This window comes from Schistocerca americana, chromosome 7 (assembly GCF_021461395.2).
Source record: "Schistocerca americana isolate TAMUIC-IGC-003095 chromosome 7, iqSchAmer2.1, whole genome shotgun sequence".
Taxonomy (NCBI): Eukaryota; Metazoa; Arthropoda; class Insecta; order Orthoptera; family Acrididae; genus Schistocerca; species Schistocerca americana.
The window spans coordinates 207,255,713-207,276,197 of NC_060125.1; the positions used below are offsets into that span (position 1 = coordinate 207,255,713).

The 20,485-nt window shown below is 42.5% G+C and overlaps 1 protein-coding gene across 1 annotated transcript in view; it reads right to left on the bottom strand.

Moving 5' to 3' along the window:
• Nucleotides 1-20,485, bottom strand: part of LOC124622840 (hemicentin-2-like) — a 180,548-nt gene that overhangs the window by 135,435 nt on the left and 24,628 nt on the right. Inside the window, exon 2 of the mRNA XM_047148632.1 lies at nt 18,437-18,606. Within this exon, the coding sequence (XP_047004588.1) occupies nt 18,437-18,606 (170 nt within the window). The remainder of the gene's footprint in view (nt 1-18,436; nt 18,607-20,485) is intronic.

The window sequence follows — 20,485 nt, forward strand, 5'->3', positions numbered from 1 at the left end:
AGCATGGAAAAAGGGAAGACCGAGTAAGAAAATGAAGAAATATTAAGAAAAGTTGAAGAAGAAACAAACATGTTGAAGGTCATTAGAAAAAGAAAACGGAACTGGATTGAACATTGTTTTAGGTGGGACTGTTTATTGAAGGAAAAAGTAGAAGGAATGGTGGAGGCAAACAGAGGAAACGGAAAAAGAATATGTCAAATCCTGGACAATATATAAGGAGACAAATATTCAGAAATGAAAAGATTGGCTATGGACAGACAAAAGTGGAAGAGGCTTAACCCATGACATGACCTGTTATAAGGCAGAATACCTACTACAGCTACTACTACTGCTACAAATTATTTTGGCTTGCCGAAAAGATAAAAATCGCATCTTGCAAATCTGTGCGTCCTGATCAGCATTTCCCACGACTGGGCAGCCCTTGTTTAACGGTTGGTACCATTTCACTACGGCCAGTCGCGACATTCCATTAGATCAGAACATCGTCAAAATTTCACCATGAATGTGTGTGCAGTTTAGACGTTTGGCCCACAGGAATCGTATTGCCTGTGTATCTTGGAGTATATTTTCAATTGCCGCTCCATTTCACATGGTACGACATGAATAATTTAGTTTCAGAAGTCCGTGCATTCAATGGATACCCCTTTGTGTTGCACAAAACTTTATCACTTCAGTCGCATGTCTGCAGCCGCCTTGTTTTGATTGATGTTAGACTTATTTCCAAGATCGAATGACAAGTTCAACAGCTGCTTTACCCCTGTGGCATGACGAAGTAGACCAGATTTCATCGCTCTAGGAACAGGGAAACTGAAGCATCAGGATGTTCTGCGAAAATGTGTTGACTGTGACACTCTTCAGGGCTGTGTTGAAACGATGGGTACCTGGTCGTCTATCAAACAGTCTCTAATGCAGTAGATGACAATGAAAGCGTCTGAAAAGCTTTTAAATATCTGCCATACTTCCCTCTTTCCATATTTTCCTCTTTCTGTTTCCTGCACCTCACCGCACCGCTATGCCTGACAGCTACCGCCAAGCAGGACACATGTTTTTAAAATACTGGTTACTCTCCGATTTTGCTGTCCACTTTAACAAGCACCGCTGTAGCGAATATTACGTTGCACTAAGTTGGAACTCCTCTTACGGAGTCATGGTTATATGAAACTTTCGTACTGCTTCTCAGAATTACAGTGATGAATTTACTTATTGAGTGACTGTTCGTGGGACTAAGTACTCTGCCTCTTGTACAACTCTTGATGTGCAAACAGTGTAACATTACCACAAAATCTAACAGATTTTTTGTCAATCGCTTGTGTACGCTGCTGAGAAAGCACTTCGGTTTGTATTATAGCACATGTAGTGTTAGTTAGAGACCTTTCGTATATAAATTATTATTGTTCTTCTTTATAAGTAAAAAAACTGATTTACAACTACTTTACAGAGGAAACTAGACGCTCTAAAGATCTGTTGTACCAAAGGCTGAGCTTTGTATTTGTCCTTGTAGAAGTAAATTGCTTTTCACTTATTATTGGCTACGGTTTAGTTGTGATAATGATTCAGTTGCATTTAGACCTTTCAAGAATTCAGATGGTCTGATTTCACTTCATTTCGACATCTCAGAATCCAGCCTCCGCTCGTTTTTCTTGAGCCAACAGTCTTCTGACTTGTGTGATGCAGTCCTCCAGGAATTTGTCTGCTGTGCAAACCTTTTCATCTTAGAGTAGCACTTACGCCCTACGACGCCACTTACTTGCTGGATGTATTCGAAGCTCTGCTTTCTTCTACAGTCTTTACCCTCAGCAGCTCCCTATAGTGTTATGGAAGTTATCCCTGATATTTTTGGATGTCTTATCATCCTCTCCCTTCTTATTGTCAGGTTCTTCTATGTATTCCTTTCCCCAGTGATTCTGCGGAGAACCTCCCAATTTCTTACATTATCACTCCAAGAAAAGACGTATTAAGAACCCAGAAAACCGACTGAAGAGGCTCTGATGACGAAGGAAAGACACCTAGACGTAGTGAAGGCGACTCTCTTAGAGCAGTAAATACTGAAGGATTTATAGTGGAGTTCCACAAAAGAAAAGAACTGCTGCAGAGGTGGCAGTATTAATTGCTAATAATGTAAACATAAAATAGAAAGCTACACCGTAATAAATGAAAGAATTTTAATCCTTAGACTAAAATGGGGAGATCAAAATCAACTTAACAGCCTTGTATGCTCCACAAGAGAACAAACATGAAGAAACAGTACGATGTTTAGAAATTCTTCAATCCGTGTTAACTAAGATAAGCAAAAGCGATTTCATTATTGTGGCTCGTGATCTGAATGCTTGTTTAGGGAACAAAATAATCAGAGAACTAGCTAGATAGTAGGGTGGAACCATGCTGCATGAAAATACTAAACTGTTGATGGAATTTGCAGCCTACAGATAATTAATAATTACCATGTATGTAGGGAGGACATCCATAAATATTTATGGCCTGAAAAAGTATATCTGTGAATTATTGAGTGTGTAATAGTTAATAAAGTATTGATACTGGATGTAGTTGATCGCAGATTACACACAGGATGTGACTTACATATAGATCATTATCTGACCAACAGAGTAATTAGCATTCTTGCTGACTGGAGGAAAAGGTAGAATATGACAATACAGAAGTATGAAGCGGTCTATAAAATATATTTTTACAAGAGGAAGGAATGAAAGACATTTATCAGAGGCGGTTACAGCGATGTTTGGTTGAGATCCCAATAATTAATGACATTAGTAAAGCATGACAAAATATAACTTTGGCCATGAAGTAAACAGCAGCTGTTGCTGTCTAGCATAAAAAGAAATTCAGGAGAAAGTCGGGGTTGATATTCCGGAATGGAGAATTTTCGGAGGAAACTGTCAGACAAAACGAGTAGCTTATCTAAATGTGATGTAGAATCGGAACACACAAAATGAGTAAGAGTATGAAAGATGTAGAAATAATGTTATGTCAGTAACAAGGAAACTGAGGCAAGAATTTTGGGATAGAAGACGATGACAATGGTACTCATGAGATGGCTTATAATTTAATGAGACCTCTTAATTGATCCAGCATTATAAAGAACTTTGGGTGCAATGAAATCCACATAGAGATTTAACAAGGCCAAAGCATAGATCACTGTGCTGCAGGAATTGACCCATAGATACAGAGGAACTTAATGTAACAGTGCAGTCCTTACAAATAGTTACAAATAGGAAAGCCTCAGGACTAGATAAAGTGAATTAGTAGGTGCTGAAATATAGTGAAATGTTCCTTAAATTTATTTATTTATTTATTATTTATTTATTTATTTATGCATTTATTTTACCTGGCAAGATTTATTTGCATTGAAGTAAGCTTTGTTGGGAAAGGAATATCATACAGGAAGTATGAGAATAAGCTAATAATATAACTTTTCGAGATAGGTAACAGAGGTTCTCGTAATAATACCTTGGAATACTTCTACCAAATTGGCATAAAATACATGCTAAAATAGTAAACAACAACCTCTCTTTCAATTGAAGAACAATGTAGATTCAGCAAGGGGAGATCTTACATGGGTAATGTACACTCCTGGAAATTGAAATAAGAACACCGTGAATTCATTGTCCCAGGAAGGGGAAACTTTATTGACACATTCCTGGGGTCAGATACATCACATGATCACACTGACAAAACCACAGGCACATAGACACAGGCAACAGAGCATGCACAATGTCGGCACTAGTACAGTGTATACCCACCTTTCGCAGCAATGCAGGCTGCTATTCCCCCATGGAGACGATCGTAGGGATGCTGGATGTAGTCCTGTGGAACGGCTTGACATGCCATTTCCACCTGGCGCCTCAGTTGGACCAGCGTTCGTGCTGGACGTGCAGACCGCGTGAAACGACGCTTCATCCAGTCCCAAACATGCTCAATGGGGGACAGATCCGGAGATCTTGCTGGCCAGGGTAGTTGACTTACACCTTCTAGAGCACGTTGGGTGGCACGGGATACATGCGGACGTGCATTGTCCTGTTGGAACAGCAAGTTCCCTTGCCGGTCTAGGAATGGTAGAACGATGGGTTCGATGACGGTTTGGATGTACCGTGCACTATTCAGTGTCCCCTCGACGATCACCAGTGGTGTACGGCCAGTGTAGGAGATCGCTCCCCACACCATGATGCCGGGTGTTGGCCCTGTGTGCCTCGGTCGTATGCAGTCCTGATTGTGGCGCTCACCTGCACGGCGCCAAACACGCATACGACCATCATTGGCACCAAGGCAGAAGCGACTCTCATCGCTGAAGACGACACGTCTCCATTCGTCCCTCCATTCACGCCTGTCGCGACACCACTGGAGGCGGGCTGCACGATGTTGGGGCGTGAGCGGAAGACGGCGTAACGGTGTGCGGGACCGTAGCCCAGCTTCATGGAGACGGTTCCGAATGGTCCTCGCCGATACCCCAGGAGGAACAGTGTCCCTAATTTGCTGGGAAGTGGCGGTGCGGTCCCCTACAGCACTGCGTAGGATCCTACGGTCTTGACGTGCATCCGTGCGTCGCTGCGGTCCGGTCCCAGGTCGACGGGCACGTGCACCTTCCGCCGACCACTGGCGACAACATCGATGTACTGTGGAGACCTCACGCCCCACGTGTTGAGCAATTCGGCGGTACGTCCACCCGGCCTCCCGCATGCCCACTATACGCCCTCGCTCAAAGTCCGTCAACTGCACATACGGTTCACGTCCACGCTGTCGCGGCATGCTACCAGTGTTAAAGACTGCGATGGAGCTCCGTATGCCACGGCAAACTGGCTGACACTGACGGCGGCGGTGCACAAATGCTGCGCAGCTGGCGCCATTCGACGGCCAACACCGCGGTTCCTGGTGTGTCCGCTGTGCCGTGCGTGTGATCATTGCTTGTACAGCCCTCTCGCAGCGTCCGGAGCGAGTATGGTGGGTCTGACACACCGGTGTCAATGTGTTCTTTTTTCCATTTTCAGGAGTGTATTTAGCTTACAAGAGTTACTGGAAAATTGAACGTTTGTCATGGCTTACATTTTCTTATCTATACTCGTGCAACTTCTAACCGCTTTCTTCGTCCGCTACGCTGCAATACCTCTTCCCCTCCCTTGCATATCCTCTCCTGCGCATACGAGTGTACTCCTCTGTTTGCATGAAATGTACATTAAGATGAAAATAAACACTCCCGTGCGAGTCTGAGCTCTATGTCGCCCACATTTTAAAAAGCGCTGTGGAAAGTCCTGTAGACATTCATGACAGCCAGTAGTTGCTCCTTGTCCCATAGTGGTACAGGGAGAGTGTCGACTCGCCTGCAAGCTCTTTAGTTTAGACTGAAAACGGCGTTATTAATAAAACACTCATCAGATCCAAAATACGTTAACTTAAGCGTTCCTTCAATCTTGGCATCATTATTGTTCTTTAGATTTGTTAGTGACTTTTCAGACAGTTCTTGGCACATGGAAGACATTCTCTTTCTGGGTGACGGAGGGAAAGAAGGTTGAGGTTGAACGCGCCACTGATTTTGAGCGCATTATGGGCGGAGCATAGCCTCTGTTTGTGGAAGATGGGGAAGGGAATTGGCCATGGTTCTTGAAAGGAGGGATCACAGTACTAACTAAACAATTTAGGGCAATCACGGAAAAATTAGACCTGGATGCTCACATGGTAATTTTTTCGCATGGCAAAAACATCCAGATGATACACAAAATACGAGAGCTCAGAGTAGAGAAAGCAAACGAAACCGTATGGGATTTTACATTCCATAAATTAAGAATAAATTATCGCTGGACATTAAGAAAAGAAAAAGAAATTCAGATTTTAGTCGTAAGAGGGAAAATAATATTGGTACATTCAATGTATATTACTGTGTTTATTCACAGCAGAGTCCGTCTCGCATCATTTTGCTACTAAGTTTTCCACTGCAGAAACTGATCGTTGTTTTACCAAAAAACTTGGGGTCCTAAGCTTGAATCCATTCATTCAAACAGAACTGTTATTTTAATAACTTGAACGGGAAGGTCAAAAGATTCTAAAATTCAGTTGAATATCCTAAAAGACCAATGTACTGAATTCGAGTAGGAAAGCGGAAATGCATGGTATGGACTCAGCAACTATAACGGATAAGGTTTGCGTTGATCACTGTGGCCTTTTGCCCACGTCACAATGGGTTGCAAGTATCATCATATATGAGTAGATTACTTGGAAGAATTTAAGAAAATAATGAGATGAATTGGCTCAATCTACCACGGAAATACCGCCACAGGAGTTGTTAACGGGAGAAAGAGTACCTAGTACTGTTGAACAACTGATACGTTTCCCACAAGAGACGAGATATCTGTTAATGAAAAGAGGGATTTAACATTAGGAAGAATCAAAGAAAAGCAGGTATAAATGCAATAACCAATTGAGGAAAAAGACATATCACACTGATGAAATAGTACTGGTAAGATCAAGACTACAATCTTCCAAGAGAATGTCAGATATCAGAAAATACTATGAAACTTAGGAGGGTCCATACAGAATAATTAGAATAGCGTAACCGAATGCAATGGAGGTAATCAACATAAAGGTAAGAGTAAGTAAAGGAATCTACAGTACTGTGGACAACAAAAAGTGTTATGAATAAATAGCTCATTAGTCGATAAAAATCTTTGCGTAGCCATGTTACTGACGATTACAAGGTACCAAAGTTATATAATGGCATTACTTCATATTCATTCTTGCTGTTACTTTTTCCACTTCACTCATTGTGAACAAAATTTTTCACCTTTAACCTTCTTCACTATCAAATGCTACGACGAGAAATACTTTAGGTGGCAACTCCACTCTTTGCTTAGTCATGTTATCGACGATTACAAGGTACCATAGTTATTTGATGGCATTACTGCATTTTCCTTTCACGAGATTAGTTCTTTCACTTTGATTATTGTGTGCTAAATCCATCATCTTCAGCCTTCTTCGCCACAAAAAGAGCTAAAAGCTAGGACAAAAACACTATATACTGGTTATGACATCAAACAAATAAACAACAAATACGTGATTACAAGTAATCCAGCAGGATATACATCTGAAAATCAGGCTGAAGATAAACAAACAAAAGAAGATTGACAGTACGTATATAGGCTTAATATGAGGAACCATAGATAAGAAGACAAGAGAACACAATATAAGGTTGCATTAAGAAAAACTCGTACTGTATTTAAGTCAAATAACAAGCATCGACATTCAATAGTGCAGTGGAAAAATGGTAGGACTATTGTGATGGAATAGAGGAATAATAAGATTAAGTGCATAATAATGTGAATAAGAAGCAGAGGAGGACTCCACTACACCAAGTAAGTGCGTAGGAACGAATTAAGACGGGGAATGACGCAGCGAGACGAAGCAACAGCTCGTATGTTGTCTCGAGATAAGAAATAAATGAAGGCTGTTTCAGACTAAATTGATAAACGCTATGCTTAGACTATGGATTAAAAAGCTGAAGTGGTTTGCGCGAAAATAACTAATTATCCGATTATAGGCAAGGGATGGTCATGAAAGTGATGTCAACCGTGAAGAGAGGAAAATTACTAGGCGACTGGCAAGTCGACCAATTACTTAGGGTACATTAGGTGAATAAGGCGACGTCGGACGATGGTCTATGATTCGATATACATATTGCGATAGGTAAGTCGATTGATTATTTACTGGAAGACAAATAATGTTTGTAGGCGAACTGGTTTCCACCAGTTGTCCACGAAATGTGATGAAGTAGACACATGTTAATGAGAATAATGACATATGTAAGGCACAACAAGAGTTATTATCAGCTCTCCAGAGACGTAAACATGGTAACACGACTCACGCCCGGTACTCACAGTTTTACTTCTGCCAGTACCTCGTCTCCTACCTTCCAAACTTTACAGAAGCTCTCCTGCGAACCTTGCAGAACTAGCACTCCTGAAAGAAAGGATATTGCAGAGACATGGCTTAGCCACAGCCTGGGGGATGTTTCCAGAATGAGATTTTCACTCTGCAGCGGAGTGTGCGCTGATATGAAACTTCCTGGCAGATTAAAACTGTGTGCCCGACCGGGACTCGAACTCGAGTCTCGGTCGGGCACACAGTTTTAATCTGCCAGGAAGTTTCATATCAGCGCACACTCCGCTGCAGAGTGAAAATCTCGTTATGGTAACACTAAATTAGATATGGGGCCTCATGAGATGAAGAGACGTGTTACGTTACGCACTTTACCAAAACAAGTGGAAAATCAGACAAATGTATAATTATAAGAAACATAATCAGCTCCAAGTTGAATATTATACTAAACGTTGGCAAACAGGTACACAATAAACACAACAAATTAGTTCCACTGAGAATGATGACAACGACAACAATAACACGCGAGTAGCAAATGTTACTAAACTCATACCGTTGAGTGAAACAATGTGATTATAGCTGAGTTTTGGTCTCTATTTAAAGGAAACAAAGCGTCACTGGTGTCCTTTCAATCTATCTCCGAATTGCAATCGTATGTGTAACATAAAGCAAAGTAATGTTTTCATCAAAACTAAAGAGTAAATAGTGAATATTTGAGATGATATTCGATAAACGTAACACTAAATATGAAGTTATTAGGGAACATAAGTACTTAAAGATACTTTTGAAATAACGGGTGAAGCAGTCGAATAATGCTGCCGAATAAAACATCTGACATGCATCTCGCCGCCTGTCAGGTTATATCACGAGAGAGACACGCTGAATAGCAGCGTAAGTCATCGACACAGCGGTTCACTAGCGACAGGTAATTACTAATGAGCAAGAACGTTTGGAGAGTGTTACGAGCGGTAGCAATGGCCTTGTAGTAAACACACAGCGAAAATGTTTAGGTGTTTAATGGTCATGCATTAAGAAAGTTATGATAGTAATTCGCATTTCTATTTGTTCATATTCATGTGTAAAAATGATGTATGGGTTTCTGCTTTTGGCTTAGATTTATTAAGAAACTAATTTAAGCTATTTTGTAGTGGTGAATGAAATTGTTCAAATCCTGTATGCTGACGTTGGAAAGGAAGGATGAAATAACAGTTACTGATATATGGACCGGTTAGGCAATTTTTATGTTAATCTGAATGTAACAACGCGTCATTGAACTTAATCGAGCTTATGTGTTGCTATAGTGGATTGTATGCATCTGTTTATCGCAGCACTGTCATTGCAAATTTGATACTTTGTCTGCACGTCAATATGAAATGTGCATAAAGATTTTTTATTCTTACGTTAAGTGGAAGTTTGTATGACTCAAAAATGTGCTATGATGTATTTAAAGGACGGCAGTGTACTGAGAGCAGAGTAATTCTTGTAAAAATTTTCCTTATAATTATTTTTTTAAACATGTATATTTCTAGATGTAATCAAATAACAGGTTACTAATACGCTGCCCCAGCTTAAAAGAGTAGAAAATGCTAATGGCATAACTATCGTTAATGGTTTTATGAAATGCAGTTCAGAAGGGACTAATATTATTATTAGGATATATGTCTAATTTTCAATTATTTAAGGTACAATGGTATAGATACATATTAAGGACAAAATTCTCCTCCTACAAAATTATTGTGGTAATTAATAATTCATGATAAACAATTTTATATCAAAATGCAGGTATCACATTAATGGGATAGCATGGCTATGTAACTTTATTCAAAATTTATGAAGCTTCATTTTTTCCAAATTGAGTATTGCTTCGCGAATACATCAACTTCTGGAACTCTCAGAATGAGGGGAAAGTATGATATTTCTGGTTTTAGCAACAAAATTCGTTTCTCAAAGTAATAAAGGTGAAAGCAATATTCATATGACACAATCAGTGGCGTGAGATACCAGAAGCAGCTGATACAGTTCTCGTGGAAAAGGCGGAGGAATCGAATCCTAACAGTATGACTGGCTGCTATGTTCGGAGGCAGTGAGCCAAAATGCTAACTTTCTTTCATTAATATTTTAATTGCGAGCCATTAAACTTGCTTAGCGTTCTGAAATAAGTCTCTAAATACCAAGTTACGGTACCTTTGCTTCTAAGGTCAGAATTACTCTCACAACTAAAAAGAAAAGCTAAATGAAACGCCAGACGAAACACTTCCGGTATCTTCGGAACTCCGGCTAAGGCGGCCTCCCAAGCGAAGTAGCCCCACTGTCAAATCAGATTCGATGAGGTAGTTATGATATACAGACTTGTTGTCTAGCGAGAACAGTTATGTTTCAATTTCCTCTAAATTCATTAACATTTTAGATCAAATGGCACAGTCATTGTGGACAGACGTGTTGTCGGACTCGGACCGTTATGTTTCAGTTTTAGGCACATTCAGTAAAATGTTACTCAGATAGGATGTGCCAGTCATAGGGAACAGATGTGTGGTTTGGTGCGACTGGTCACATCTCCTTTTTGTGCAGAAATAATGAGTCCGCAACAGTTTAAGAATCCATAACACGTAATCAGTTACTGGTTCCGAAAGATAAAGTTTGTAAATATGTTCATATCTTGTGGCTTGGTAAAGTAGTGAATAATGCTTGGAAGTTGCAGTTTCTAGTGTTCTGCTAACATCAATACAAGTGGCAACCCTGACAAAGGAGTGAATGAACTAACTAATTAGATGACATCAATTCCTCGCTAACAGTTTACAGCAGCCTATACGAACTAAGTGCTGCTGTCTGCACAAGAGGCATCTTCAGAAGATTCTAAGTTGTTCAAATCATTAAAACTCTATGCATTTCACTCAGGTCGGTGATAGCAACAAGGCACCTCGAATGTAATGCATTCCCATAACAAATCGGATCTTTAACACGCCATCTGTTGTAACACAGGAGAGGTTAAGGGACAGTCATTATGTATTTATTTTTTATTTTATTTTAAACGTCTAGTTCCGTAGGACCAAATTAAGAAGCAAATCTCCAAGGTCACGAAACATGTCAGTACATGAAATTACAACATAAAAGTAATAACAGATAAAATAAAATGTTTGGGAACCCAATAAAAGGCCAGCTGTAAGTTTATGTAAATGCAATGAACAATATAATACAGGAATCAGCTTAATTTTTCAAGGAACTCCTCGACGGAATAGAAGGAGTAACCCATGAAGTAACTCTCCAGTTTCAATTTGAAAACGTGTGGATTACTCCTGAGATTTTGGAATTCTTATGGTAGCTTATTAAAAATGGATGCAACAGTACACTGCACATCTTTCTGCACAAGAGTGAAGGAAGTGCGATCCAAATGCGGATTGGATTTCTGCCTAATATCAACTAAGTGAAATCTGCTAATTCTTGAGAGTAAGCTGATATTATTAACAAGATACGACATGAACCATGGACCTTGCCGTTGGCGGGGAGGCTTGCGTGCCTCAGCGATACAGATGGCCGTACCGTAGGTGCAACCACAACGGAGGGGTATCTGTTGAGAGGCCAGACAAACATGTGGTTCCTGAAGAGGGGCAGCAGCCTTTTCAGTAGTTGCAGGGGCAACAGTCTGGATGATTGACTGATCTGGCCTTGTAACATTAACCAAAACGGCCTTGCTGTGCTGGTACTGCGAACGGCTGAAAGCAAGGGGAAACTACAGCCGTAATTTTTCCCGAGGACATGCAGCTTTACTGTATGATTAAATGATGATGGCGTCTTCTTGGGTAAAATATTCCGGAGGTAATATAGTCCCCCATTCGGATCTCCGGGCGGGGACTACTCAAGAGAACGTCATTATCAGGAGAAAGAAAACTGGCATTCTACGGATCGGAGCGTGGAATGTCAGATCCCTTAATCGGGCAGGTAGGTTAGAAATTTTAAAAAGGGAAATGGATAGGTTAAAGTTAGATATAGTGGGAATTAGTGAAGTTCGGTGGCAGGAGGAACAAGACTTTTGGTCAGACGAATACAGGGTTATAAATACAAAATCAAATAGGGGTAATGCAGGAGTGGGTTTAATAATGAATAAAAAATAGGAGTGCGGGTTAGCTACTACAAACAGCATAGTGAACGCATTATTGTGGCCAAGATAGACACAAAGCCCATGCTTATACAGTAGTACAAGTTTATATGCCAACTAGCTCTGCAGATGATGAAGAAATAGATGAAATGTACGATGAGATAAAAGAAATTATTCAGGTAGTGAAGGGAGACGAAAATTTTATAGTCATGGGTGACTGGAATTCGTCAGTAGGAAACGGGAGAGAAGGAAACATAGTAGGTGAATATGGATTGGGGGGAAGGAATGAGAGAGGAAGCCGCCTTGTAGAATTTTGCACAGAGCATAACTTAATCATAGCTAACACTTGGTTCAAGAATCATAAAAGAAGATTGTACACCTGGAAGAATCCTGGAGATACTAAAAGGTATCAGATAGATTATATAATGGTAAGACAGAGATTTAGGAACCAGGTTTTAAATTGTAAGACATTTCCTGGGGCAGATGTGGATTCTGACCACAATCTATTGGTTATGAACTGCAGATTGAAACTGAAGAAACTGCAAAAAGGTGGGAATTTAAGGAGATGGGACCTGGATAAACTGAAAGAACCAGAAGTTGTAGAGAGTTTCAGGGAGAGCATATGGGAACAATTGACAGGAATGGGGGAAAGAAATACAGCAGAAGAAGAATGGGTAGCTCTGAGGGATGAAGTAGTGAAGGCAGCAGACGATCAAGTAGGTAAAAAGACGAGGGCTAATAGAAATCCTTGGGTAACAGAAGAAATATTGAATTTAATTGATGAAAGGAGAAAATATAAAAATTCAGTAAATGAAGCAGGCAAAAAGGAATACAAACGTCTCAAAAATGATGTCGACAGGAAGAGCAAAATGGCTAAGCAGGGATGGCTAGAGGACAAATGTAAGGATGTAGAGACTTGTCTCACTAGGGGTAAGATAGATACTGCCTACAGGAAAATTAAAGAGACCTTTGGAGAGAAGAGAACGACTTGTATGAATATCAAGAGCTCAGATGGCAACCCAGTTCTAAGCAAAGAAGGGAAGGCAGAAAGGTGGAAGGAGTATATAGAGGGTTTATACAAGGGCGATGTACTTGAGGACAATATTATGGAAATGGAAGAGGATGTAGATGAAGACGAAATGGGAGATAAGATACTGCGTGAAGACTTTGACAGAGCACTGAAAGACCTGAGTGGAAACAAGGCCCCCGGAATAGACAACATTCCATTAGAACTACTGATGGCCTCGGGAAGGCCAGTCATGACAAAACTCTACCATCTGGTGAGCACGATATATGAGACAGGCGAAATACCCCCAGACTTCAAGAAGAATATAATAATTCCAATCCCAAAGAAAGCAGGTGTTGACAGATGTGAAAATTACCGAACTATTAGTTTAATAAGTCACAGCTGCAAAATACTAACGCGAATTCTTTACAGACGAATGGAAAAACTGGTAGAAGCCGACCTCGGGGAAGATCAGTTTGGATTTCGTAGAAATGTTGGAACACCTGAGGCAATACTGACCTTACGACTTATCTTAGAAGAAAGATTAAGAAAAGGCAAACCTACGTTTCTAGCATTTGTAGACTTAGAGAAAGCTTTTGACAATGTTAACTGGAATACTCTCTTTCAAATTCTGAAGGTGGCAGGGGTAAAATACAGGGAGCGAAAGGCTATTTACAATTTGTACAGAAACCAGATGGCAGTTATAAGAGTCGAGGGGCATGAAAGGGAAGCAGTGATTGGGAAAGGAGTGAGACAGGGTTGTAGCCTTTCCCCGATGTTATTCAATCTGTATATTGAGCAAGCAGTAAAGGAAACAAAAGAAAAATCCGGAGTAGGTATTAAAATTCATGGAGAAGACATAAAAACTTCGTGGTTCACCGATGACATTGTAATTCTGTCAGAGACAGCAAAGGACTTGGAAGAGCAGTTGAACGGAATGGACAGTGTCTTGAAAGGAGGATATAAGATGAACATCAACAAAAGCAAAACGAGGATAATGGAATGTAGTCATATTAAGTCGGGTGATGCTGAGGGAATTAGATTAGGAAATGAGACACTTAAAGTAGTAAAGGAGTTTTGCTATTTAGGGAGTAAAATAACCGATGATGGTCGAAGTAGAGAGGATATAAAATGTAGACTGGCAATGGCAAGGAAAGCGTTTCTGAAGAAGAGAAATTTGTTTACATCGAGTATAGATTTAAGTGTCAGGAAGTCGTTTCTGAAAGTATTTGTATGGAGTGTAGCCATGTATGGAAGTGAAACATGGACGATAACTAGTTTGGACAAGAAGAGAATAGAAGCTTTCGAAATGTGGTGCTACAGAAGAATGCTGAAGATAAGGTGGGTAGATCATGTAACTAATGAGGAGGTATTGAATAGGATTGGTGAGAAGAGACGTTTGTGGCACAACTTGACTAGAAGAAGGGATCGGTTGGTAGGACATGTTTTGAGGCATCGAGGGATCACGAATTTAGCATTGGAGGGCACCGTGGAGGGTAAAAATCGTAGAGGGAGACCAAGAGATGAATACACTAAGCAGATTCAGAAGGATGTAGGTTGCAGTAGGTACTGGGAGATGAAGAAGCTTGCACAGGATAGAGTAGCATGGAGAGCTGCATCAAACCAGTCTCAGGACTGAAGACCACAACAACAACAACAACAACGACAGTAAACATTATATATATATTGAGAGGCCAGTTTCGGAATACTTATACTAATAAAGAGAGGTCTGAGCCCAAAATATCTTTGGGCATGGGAAGAGTTACCCGAAAATATAATACCATACGTAATATGCGCATGAAAATAAACGAACTAAACTAGTTTCCGGTCGAGCTCTCACTTACTTCAGATAGCGTTCGAGTAGTAAAAATGGCAGCATTAAGACTTTGAACAATATCCTTAACGTGGGCTTCCCGCTACGGTTTATTATCGATCTGAACCCCTACAAATTTGAACTGCACTGTTCTACTAATCATACGACCATTCAGTGAAATTAAAACTTTTGGGTTTTGTTGAATTGTGTGTTAGCAACTGTAAAACCTGAGTCTTACTGTAATTTAGCGTTATTTTATTTTCTACAAGCCATGAACTTGTACCGCGCGGGGTAGCCGCGTGATCTGAGGCACCTTGTCACGGTTCGCGCGGCTCCTCCCGTCGGAGGTTAGAGTCCTCCCTTGGGCATTGGTGTTATGTTGTCCTTAGCGTAAGTTAGTTTAAGTTAGGTTAAATAGTGTGTAAGCTTATGGACTGATGACCCCAGTAGTTTGATCCCATGCGATCTTACCACAAATTTCTAATTTTCCTTGAGCTTATGTCAGGAACTGCACTATTTGAAATAGTTAATGTTGCGCACAACATCCTTTACTAGCAAGCTACTGTCATCTGGAAACAAAAACATTTTAGAAGTATCTGTAACTGATTGTGAGAACTCGTACTGATAATATTTTGATATAATTTTAACATTGTTCTACATGATATCCTTATCCCGTTAGTCAGGCAGCCAGGCTACCTTTTACTGCTAATATCCTTTTTGGAACATTCTAATGGAAAGCATCTTTCAAAGAGCATGAGAAATGTGTTAAGGAAAGCATTACATTTGTCATCTGTGTTATCGGTACTATAAACATCCCGCCACGCTTGTTTCTTAACGAGATTTAAAAAACTGTCTATTGCCGTTGGATCAGCTTTTCTACATAGTTTGCAATTATATGTAACGTTTGGTTGAGTACTAAAACCTTTTTCTGTTGAAATTTGTGTATCATGGTCTGAAAGGCCATTCACCCCATTTACTACCGGAATGCCTGTCTACTAATGAAGACTGAACAAAACATTGTCTACGGGTGCGCTACTGTCCCCCTGTATCCTGGTTGGAAAAACACAGTCGGCATCAGATCATATGAATTTAGGAGATCTTCCAACATGCGTTTTCTTGCACAGTCAAATACAAAATTAATGTTGGAGTCCCACATCTAAGTAATTTTTGTACTTCCTATAAAGTGGACCAAGAACCTTCTCTAACTTGAGCGGAAATGCACTGAAGTCACAGTTAGGGGACCTATAAACAACAACAATTAGAAATTTAGTTTCACTAAATTCAGCTGCCCCTGCTCAACATTCAAATGCCTTTTCAGTGCAATGTCATAATATGTTACGGACTCAAATGGAATACTGCTTTTACACAATGGCCACTCCCCCACTCCACATGAACTCCTTGAAAAACCGCCAGCTTATCTGTATACTGGTAAATTATGCCTCTGAACTGTAAAATAATTGAAGCGGTGCTTCGATATACCAATAATGTCAGATCCAACATCTGTAAGCAGTTCACTAACTTTATCTCTAATACATCTTATACTTTGATGAAATATGCTAATTCCTTTACTACTTGGATGCCTGACTCCGTCTGAAGGTGATTCCTTTGTTAGAGGGACATTCTGTAAGCAGGAATACGTATCAGCTGACTTCAGTCTAAAAAAGAAAGTGCAGTTGTAATACCAACTACCACAGGAATTTTCCCATGAGTGATCCCACCACTGCTCACTACACTGTCACCTGTAAGATTTGCCAGACTCCCCCTCCCATACCGCCATCAGTACCTTCTTCAGCCCCATGTTAACACGGGTAACGTAAGATGAGGCCGATCATGACGCTAAAACAGTTGCTCGAAGTGCACATTAATGCCACCAGTCTGACTAGCAATCTTTACCACATCACCACCTGCATTATTACTCCCCGTCATTACCCAGACTATTCCTAGCTCCACTCACCGTCCCTCCCTGATCCTCTTTCGTAACATTCCCACATAACTCCCCTATGATAGCAATCACTGGAACCATCCCTACACTAGGCTTCACAATGCAAACTACCTAGCAACAGAACTTTCTCCTTTCTGTTAGAATTTACAGCTGACTTAGGATCCCTAACTACCGAGAATTGCTGCTTGTTTCCAACACCTAAAGCTGCAAGTGGCTCCTCTCCACTCAGCTCTGACAGTTGGTCAAATCTACTGGTTTTACGCAAAGTGCAACTGTATGAATATATCCTCCTCCTGCTTCTCTGTCGCCTTATTTCGCTTACAAATTTTGCATTTCCAAGAGAGGAACTCGCTAGAATGCCCACTAGCTTCTCCACTGCATTCCCCCAATGAAAATACACTCCTGGAAATTGAAATAGGAACACCGTAAATTCATTGTCCCAGGAAGGGGAAACTTTATTGACACATTCCTGGGGTCAGATACATCACATGATCACACTGACAGAACCACAGGCACATAGACACAGGCAACAGAGCATGCACAATGTCGGCACTAGTACAGTGTATATCCACCTTTCGCAGCAATGCAGGCTGCTATTCTCCCATGGAGACGATCGTAGAGATGCTGGATGTAGTCCTGTGGAACGGCTTGCCATGCCATTTCCACCTGGCGCCTCAGTTGGACCAGCGTTCGTGCTCGACGTGCAGACCGCGTGAGACGACGCTTCATCCAGTCCCAAACATGCTCAATGGGGGACAGATCCGGAGATCTTGCTGGCCAGGGTAGTTGACTTACACCTTCTAGAGCACGGCGCCAAACACGCATACGACCATCACTGGCACCAAGGCAGAAGCGACTCTCATCGCTGAAGACGACACGTCTCCATTCGTCCCTCCATTCACGCCTGTCGCGACACCACTGGAGGCGGGCTGCACGATGTTGGGGCGTGAGCGGAAGACGGCCTAACGGAGTGCGGGACCGTAGCCCAGCTTCATGGAGACGGTTGCGAATGGTCCTCGCCGATACCCCAGGAGCAACAGTGTCCCTAATTTGCTGGGAAGTGGCGGTGCAGTCCCCTACGGCACTGCGTAGGATCCTACGGTCTTGGCGTGCATCCGTGCATCGCTGCGGTCCGGTCCCAGGTCGACGGGCACGTGCACCTTCCGCCGACCACTGGCGACAACATCGATGTACTGTGGAGACCTCACGCCCCACGTGTTGAGCAATTCGGCGGTACGTCCACCCGGCCTCCCGCATGCCCACTATACGCCCTCGCTCAAAGTCCGTCAACTGCACATACGGTTCACGTCCACGCTGTCGCGGCATGCTACCAGTGTTAAAGACTGCGATGGAGCTCCGTATGCCACGGCAAACTGGCTGACACTGACGGCGGCGGTGCACAAATGCTGCGCAGCTAGCGCCATTCGACGGCCAACACCGCGGTTCCTGGTGTGTCCGCTGTGCCGTGCGTGTGATCATTGCTTGTACAGCCCTCTCGCAGTGTCCGGAGCAAGTATGGTGGGTCTGACACACTGGTGTCAATGTGTTCTTTTCTCCATTTCCAGGAGTGTACTTTGAACAAATCTCCGTTAAATCACCGTAAGCTCATGCGGCTTAACACGCGCGACGAGACACTCGTAATAAAGAGTAACGCCATGTCTTACTAAAAAGAACAGAGCATGTAGTATGGTTACAACTAATACTTACAGACTTGTTCCCCAGCTGTTTGACGCGGCAGGGTAGGTAGGCGTGCGTGCCGAGCTGCGCAGACACGTTCGTGGCCGTGCTGGTGTCGAAGTAGGGACCCGTGTACAGCCCGTGTTGGTAAAGAGGCGTCTGCAGCTGCTGCTGCTGCTGCTGCGCCGCCTTCTGCCCACCTGCAAACACAACACGCGAGCACTCGCTAATTTTCCTTACACTAGCAGTCGCTCATATATCAGACACTGATAAATGCATGAAAGACTCACTCGAGTATCTGTTCGAGACGAATGATATTTTCGACCACAAGTGTCTACTCAAGTGGCTGGAATCATGAGAAGTACGAAGTCAGTCATATCTGTAAAGTAGGGTAAGTAGAATGGCGATAGTGTTGCCTACTGCTCTGCAAAACTTAAGGAGAAGATTGATAAAGTGATACAACATATTATCGGCTTGGTGGAAATGAATGGAAGGGCGGGAGGTTGTTGTCAAAGGTCTCTCTGCCGTCCACAGAAAGCTGGACGCCACATTGCATGACGTCAGCGTGACTATAGTGGCAAACACGAGGCTGTTAAAGGAGCAGGAAGAGACAGTATGTGTCAATCAGCGAGGAGTTATGGTGAACTGTGGTGGTGCTCCTTACTAGAACATAGCCTGGGGAAACATTTCAATCATTTCATACGGAGGAGAATCATAGGGAAACAGGAAGTAGGACGAAGTGTGATGAGTATTGTCCAGCAGTTTGCTACCGGACACAGCATTGTTTCCAGAAGCGTTGTGATCGTTCCGAACCACAGGCGCTATCTCACGCTGCACAGTGACACAAGACTGAAAGGCACGCAATCTTACGCTGCACAGTGGCAAGGCGGCCGCAAGTGCGTGGTCTCTATGCTCGACGACCAGTAGGTGGTGTTTCGTAGTCACCTGTACATTGGCGCACCGTTTGGGGCACTGCCAAGAGCGTAGGGACTGGACCAACGAAGTGTACTCCCTGCCGTCGTTGGATAATCAGCTGCAGCAGCAAGTCGTATACTCCTAGCTCACTCATTTGTTACATAGTTTAATTCTTAATTTCTTTGCGTGTTTTTGGTACTTGCATGGTCTAATTCATAAATTTCTGGCGTATTACAGTATTTGAGAGTTGTAGTATCGCGTTTTAGTACCTGAATAGTGCAAAATCGCGTAGTCTCCTTCCGCCGCCGAGCAGTGTGTCAGCAGTGCGCAATTAGCAGCATTACTGCATTTACTAGCCAATCTTGTATTTTAATAACGGTTTAAATTTTCTGTCGATTTGTTTGCGCTCTCTGTAGATTAGTTCAGACATTCTTTGCACAACAGTTTTTAGCATGGATAGGGACTGCAACTGCTGTGTTCGGATGCAGGCTGAGTTGGCATCCCTTCGCTCCCAGCTTCAGACAGTGTTGGCTTCGGTCACACAGCTTGAGGCTGTTGCCAATGGGCATCACTGTGGGGTTCCGGATGGGGGTTTGTCGGGGACGGCCAGCTCGTCCCACGCATCCCCCGATCGGACTACGACTGTGGTTGCCCGGGATACTGCCCGCATTGAGGCTGATCCTTCACCTGTGGTAGAGTGGGAGGTCGTCTCAAGGTGTGGCAGGGGGCGAAAGACATTCCGGAGAGCTGAACGGAAGGCCTCTCCAGTTTGTCTGACGAACTGGTTTCAGGCTCTGTCTCAGGCTGATACTGATCTTCGGCCTGACATGCCTGCTTGTCCTGTTCCAGAGGTTGCCCCTCAGTCTGCAAGATCCGGGTGGTCGCAGAGGGTGGGCTTACTGGTAGTTGGGAGCTCCAACGTCAGGCGCGTAATGGGGCCCCTTAGGGATATGGCAGCAAGAGAGGGGAAGAAAACCAATGAGCACTCCGTGTGCATACCGGGGGGAGTCATTCCAGATGTGGAAAGGGTCCTTCCAGATGCCATGAAGGGTACAGGGTGCACCCATCTGCAGGTGGTCGCTCATGTCGGCACCAATGATGTGTGTCGCTATGGATCGGAGGAAATCCTCTCTGGCTTCCGGCGGCTATCTGATTTGGTGAAGA